Here is a 6,062-nt window from a genome sequence, read left to right as displayed (position 1 = left end):
AACTCTCATAGCTGGGGATCACTTTGTGTAGGAGAAATGGAATGAGAAAGGGAGGTATAGAGTTTCGAGAAATTGCTAGGACTCGCTTCTTTGGGAGTTATGTATCATTATTTACTTACATCATGTATTATAGCTATTTTTGTGAACCACCTTGTCTAACGCTGGCTAAACATGGCTTGAATTAAGACAATTATTCATTCATGTATTATAAGCATAGGTTGGATTTCATACTCAATCTAAACAAACGAAGTCTTAGCTCGAAGGAGACTTGAGAGCATTCAGCTATACACTTAAGACCCTTTGAAAGAAAGTCACTCTTCCGTGGGTTGGGCCAGGCCTTTTCTATAGCGGTATTAAAAAGAGGACACTGAAAAAAAAAGCAACATTGCATTGTGAAGAAACTGCACTGGTGTACTTTCGTTGAAATGCAGACTGTATAATAATGAGGGTACCTTATATATAGATCCTGCTACACAGATTATTTTCCATATATTTACTGGCAGTTGTTTGACTGGTTGTATCACGTCGTGCAGCGTTGTGCTACTTCCAGAATACTCATACTACACAATACTGAATAAAGATATTCTTTCCAAAAAAAAGAGGAGACTTGTAATTTGTGGAAGCAATTCAGTCAAGAGTTACGAAGAATTTTATCGGACCTTTAATATCCGTGCTGAGGTATGTGCACGTGTACTGTATTATACACTTGCTTTGAGATTAGGTTGATTTGATTTACTATGCAAGGGTGCACTCTTAAAACTGAAATGTTAAATGTCAATTTAAAAGAGCCGAGGAGTGACCACTCTTTCAAAATGTCAGATTGTTTCTTTTAACCTGCTAGATTCAACCTTTATAGTGTTGGATCCAGCATGTTCAAAGTGTTAATCTACCATTTTGAAAGAGTGGCTACTCCTCGGCCCTTTTAAATGGTGATTTAACATTTCAGTTTTTAGAGTGTGTGTATGCGTGGGGGGAGGGGTATCAAACAGCCTCGTATATTTGTTACTTTCATAAATATATTTTTTTTTACTCGTGAAGCCTACAAGGAAACCCCACGTGTAAAATAAGCAATACTTTAGCCATTGCTCGTTTCTCTAAGAGTGCTTGGTGGTGGTGGCCATACATACACTGTTGCTCATAACGGTGGAATATTTTTTTTTATCCCAATTTATGGAATTATTTTAAAAATAATTTAAAAATACTAGATCTAGATAATAGTATACAGTCTCAGATTTTATTGAATAATAATTTGCCAATATGTGTTTTGCGTGACTGCTAAAGCATGTATATTATGCTACTATGTTTATCAACTAGGGGACCTATGCCCTTAAGTCATAAATGACAGTAATGAGGATTAATGCCTCACAAAAGGGCACTAATATAGCACATCGACACGGTGTTGATCCTGGGGCCTCACAGTTACGAGGCCATTGCTTTGTCACTGAACCATGACTGTACGCAGCGGGGGCTATGGTAGGGGGCAGTTTCCATAAATTAAAAAAAAAACAGAAAATGCAATAAATTTTCAATAATTTATTGCATTCTACCCCGGTCCCCAACATCAAAAAATCTCCTGTGTGCCCATGCCTTGAGCCATAATGCATGGCCGTCCAGAGGATTTTTTATGTTGGGGACCGGGGTAGAATGCAATAAATTATTGAATATTTATTGCATTATCTGTTTTTTTTTTAATTTATGGAAACTGCCCCCTACCATAGCCCCCGCTGCGTACAGTCATGGTTCAGTGACAAAGCAATGGCCTCGTAACTGTGAGGCCCCAGGATCAACACCGTGTCGATGTGCTATATCAGAGCCCTTCTGTGAGGCATTAATCCTCATTACTGTCATTTATGACTTAAGGGCATAGGTCCCCTAGTTGATAAACATAGTAGCATAATATACATGCTTTAGCAGTCACGCAAAACACATATTGGCAAATTATTATTCAATAAAATCTGAGACTGTATACTATTATCTAGATCTAGTATTTTTAAATTATTTTTAAAATAATTCCATAAATTGGGATAAAAAAAAATATTCCACCGTTATGAGCAACAGTGTATTTGAGGAATCGGACAGTGAAACAGAGAGAGAGAGAGAGAGAGTCGCGAACTTTATCATGTACTTTAGTATCTGTTATGATTCAGACCCCCACTCAGTGTTCTTTAGGGCACGCGTATGCATGTTCCCTCCCTTTGGCACCCCCTTTCTCAGGGCTGCCAACATTTCTGAACCCTCTTTCGCGGGCTTTTCCTGCCTTGGAGACCCCCTTAATCCGGAAGACTGCTAAATGTAACCCCCTATCTATGATATCGAAGACATTTTATAACCCCCTTTTTAAATTTCTCAGGAGTCCAAAGAGGGAGAGAGAGAACCCCCCCCCCGTTTTTTGTGGATATTTTATAACCCCCTTTTTAAAATCCTCAGGAATAAAAAAAGAGTGGGGGGGGGACACCCCCTTTTTAAAGAAATCTCGGAGTGAAAAGTCAAATACACCCCCTTATTTTCACAATTCTCGGGCCTGACTTTGCAGCGCGAAAAGTATTCCTTTACCGGAGGTTTTTGGAACACAAATGCGGTCCCTTCGACCCCGGAGTGGGGGGGGGGGGGGGAGGGGGGATTCAGACGACTTATTTTTACTTATTAAAGTGATTTCTTGTTCAGATAATACTTCTCTCACTTCAGTAAATCATGTGACTGTTATATGGGCCGATACGAATACAAATTATGTCATGTTCTCACCTCTTCAGATCTTTCTATAGGATTTAACTGAGGTTGACTTGAAGACATTCTTCATCATGTTAAAGAAAATATGGATTCTTGCCGTGTTCGCCCTCGTCTTCGTCACCCTTGTTCAGGCGAATGATGACGACAAAGACGACGATGTCGATTTCACTGATGTATGTCCTGTAGAAGATATCGAGGAGGAAGTAGAAGAGAAAACGTGTGTTGGTAAGTCTAAATACTAATGCTCAATAAGTCTTTTCTTTCAAATGAAACTATGTCAGTTTGAATATCAGGTAAACTCAAGAACCAGACAATATGATGGATTTTAAAAAGGAGGCCAATGTAGCGAATCAATTTGCTATCATTGAAACTTTCAATTGATGTTCATCAGCATATATTCAATCACATACTTTTTATCTCCTTTTCATCATGATTGTGAGTTAATAACATTTGACCTTTCTCCAGCTCCAGGCCACCCATGTGACTCCAACCCTTGTCAAAATGGAGGGACATGCTATGAGAAGTTTGGTGCCCTAAGCTATTACAGATGTTTTTGTACTACACAGTGGATTGGACGACATTGTGAGACGGGTGAGTCTGATTAACACCAGTCTGGTAGAGAAATGAAGTGATATTTGACGACTGGACCGAATCAATTCATTGTACAATTAAGAAATAAAATTTCAATAGGATGATGTCATCAATGGTATTTTAAAATTTGAAAGTTAACAAAAAAGATAAATAGGATCACGTGGCTATTTCCTCGTCTTAACTGCATGGATGTAATCGCAGTATCGCATTATGGAGTCATGAACCAGGTACTTTGAAACTTTGAATTTAAAGCTAATTATGTAAATGTATTATTTTATTCTCCAAGTCTCTCAATAAGTTTGACCTTATGTTCATTTCGTCTCTCCGAACAGTTTCAACTAAACCCAAACCAGTCAGAGCTCAGTATCCAGGACGCTACATACCGTGTCACGCTAACAAATTCAACCGGGATGGAATATGTTTTGACGGTAAAAATAAATATGATATTATTATTAAGAAGAGAGGAGAATTTATATTTTTCCGAGTGCTTTTTAAAAATTTTATCTTTCAATCTACTTTTGTTTACGCTTTGATACGTGCGTTTAAAATAATGAACACTGAATGTGCATATGACAGTAAGGACAATAGAAATGAAAGATTATACTTGCTATCTCGTTGTTACATCGTTGTTTAACAATGGAAATAACGAAAGAAAATTATCAAATTAATATCAAGTAAATATTTCTGATTCTTGGGGAAACTAACTCCTGGACCATCACCACTGGAAAACTATATCCTTAATCCCGGATGTTTACTCCCGGACAGTTAGAATTCAACTAGCCTATATCACTATCACTATTAGACGTTTTTGTAATGTAACCAAATTATGTGCCTCGATACGTATCATTTTTATTCACCTGTTACGAATAATGATTAATAGTAATGAATATAGTAATGAATATAATATGTGTTGTTATAGGTAGGGAAAGCAATAATGTTTGTTCTATCCAGCAAAAACTTATGTATGCAATTTGAATTCTGACTACTGAGATGCATTTGATTCGCAACAGATGAATGAAATAATTCGTATCAAGTCGCTTCACAAAGGCATATGTTATTATGCATAAATTGGTTATAATTACGAAAATACCTTATTTGATTACCTCTATGTAGCTTTCAGTGTGTTCGATAACCATGCTAATGTTAGCAGGAAGTGATCTTTATTGGGTAATTCCTCTATAACATGGGGGCATTCACTTGGAAGCAGTTGTCCCATTATTTCTGTTTGATATTAATACACTTTATTTTCTATCATTTCTCTGCCCAGATCTATACGACTTTTAGCTACATAAGAAAGGCGTTGTGCGGATGTGGCCATGCCTACGGTGACCATGCCTACCCGGACATGTTTGGATAATGCATCAGACAGGAATCAATATAGAAGCCCAAAAAAAGACATGATGAATATAGATCCCGAATCTCACTTATATTATTATTGTTGGTCCGTATTCTATTAATTCCTTTAATTGATAGGATTGCATGGTGTGGTACAATAGTGAGGAAAACTGAACGGGTACACCATACAAGCATCCCTTTAAGCCTTCTTCTCTAATTCCTTTAAATCCAACCCTGGGTCTAAAATCACCTTTAACAAAAGGAAGCTTAGACCTCGGACTAACTTTGTTTGTTAATCCCGATTTATTTTTCACTGGTAAAAGATTACAAAACAAATTACAAATATAAAGAATCCTAATCTCATCGAGACAAGAAGACAAGATCGACTCACATCTTCTTGTATTCTTGTTTCAGTTGGAAGCTTGGTGGAGAGGTTTCATGGATTATGTTCAATTCAATTCAATTCATTTATTTTCATTCTCCATAAAAAAACATTAAAACATACAAACATGATATTCACATAAAGATCGATAACAGAGAAAAATACAAAGGGAAGGAACAAACAAAATTTTATGGGAATGTGGGGTTAACAAAAAGGGCAATTAGCCTCATGAACGTCAACCACTTTTGCTTTTGAACTTTTTTAAGACGACTTGACGAGGTCCAAACAATTTTGTCTTCTCGCTGAAGAAGATGATGATCCATATCGGCGGCTGTCTGCAAGAACTTGGCCATGAGAGCATATTGTGTATAGCAGTTACGACCTTCTTGAGGGAAGACATTACAAGTGTATCGATCTTTTTATCCTATCCTGTTACCGGCACTGCAAGAAGGTGATTCGACAACAAACTACTTGACAAAGTTTTTTAACTTTGAAAATGCCGTCTTTCATACTGATTCTAGATAATTATGTCGCCTATCAACAGATGTCATTTGATCTTGATTTTACCCGTGTTTTTATTTAATTTCCCGTGTTCAGTGAATTAATTGCCAGAGAGACAAATTATTATTAGCTGTATCTTTCGTTCGAAGTTATCATTATTTTTTTGAGGAGATATCGTTTAACCTCAGTCACATCAACTAGACCGACACCAGAGCAACCCAACATAATGATATTCCCAAGTTACGATTAATGTGAATTTGTTCAACGTTACTAATAAACAAAAACAAAAAGAACTTAATAGCAAATTGTTGTTTTTATTGTAGAGTCATACAAATGTATGTCTACCAGGAATCATGTTTGTGTTTTACATCTTTAACCTGTTATTGATCTGAACCCTTTATGTTTGTTATTTATGATGCCGTAAGAGATGTGTGCATTATACAATGAATCCATATTAAAAAGAAATGTTTTAGACCTTGTGGAATAAAAAATGTTCAGTGAGAGTATTATCTTTGATTTAGTGAAT

The 6,062-nt window shown here is 36.6% G+C and overlaps 1 protein-coding gene across 2 annotated transcripts; it reads left to right on the top strand.

Moving 5' to 3' along the window:
- The first annotated feature begins 405 nt into the window (after positions 1 to 405).
- Positions 406 to 5,829, top strand: LOC575250 (sushi, nidogen and EGF-like domain-containing protein 1). Of its 2 annotated transcripts, none has more exons than XM_011678288.2 (5): positions 406 to 678; positions 2,763 to 2,952; positions 3,193 to 3,318; positions 3,651 to 3,746; positions 4,586 to 5,829. In XM_011678288.2, the coding sequence occupies exons 2-5, from the start codon at positions 2,799 to 2,801 to the stop codon at positions 4,600 to 4,602; spliced, it is 393 nt and encodes a 130-aa protein (XP_011676590.1). In that variant the 5' UTR covers positions 406 to 678; positions 2,763 to 2,798; the 3' UTR covers positions 4,603 to 5,829. The 2 variants fall into 2 exon arrangements, with proteins under 2 accessions (XP_011676590.1, XP_780758.1); XM_775665.5 differs by having other exon boundaries at positions 407 to 678; positions 2,751 to 2,952.
- Positions 5,830 to 6,062: the final 233 nt, after the last annotated feature.

The sequence above is a fragment of the Strongylocentrotus purpuratus genome, unplaced genomic scaffold (genome assembly GCF_000002235.5).
Source record: "Strongylocentrotus purpuratus isolate Spur 01 unplaced genomic scaffold, Spur_5.0 spur5_scaffold_11, whole genome shotgun sequence".
Classification (NCBI taxonomy): domain Eukaryota; kingdom Metazoa; phylum Echinodermata; class Echinoidea; order Camarodonta; family Strongylocentrotidae; genus Strongylocentrotus; species Strongylocentrotus purpuratus.
This window is presented reverse-complemented; position numbering and strand designations above follow the sequence as displayed.

Bases quoted from the DNA above. Each gene is read 5' to 3' on its own strand.
- LOC575250 (XM_011678288.2), top strand. From the start codon at position 2,799: ATGTTAAAGAAAATATGGATTCTTGCCGTGTTCGCCCTCGTCTTCGTC. The intron at 2,953-3,192 runs GTAAGTCTAAAT...ACCTTTCTCCAG, and splicing joins AGAAGAGAAAACGTGTGTTG to CTCCAGGCCACCCATGTGAC. The intron at 3,319-3,650 runs GTGAGTCTGATT...CTCTCCGAACAG, and splicing joins TGGACGACATTGTGAGACGG to TTTCAACTAAACCCAAACCA.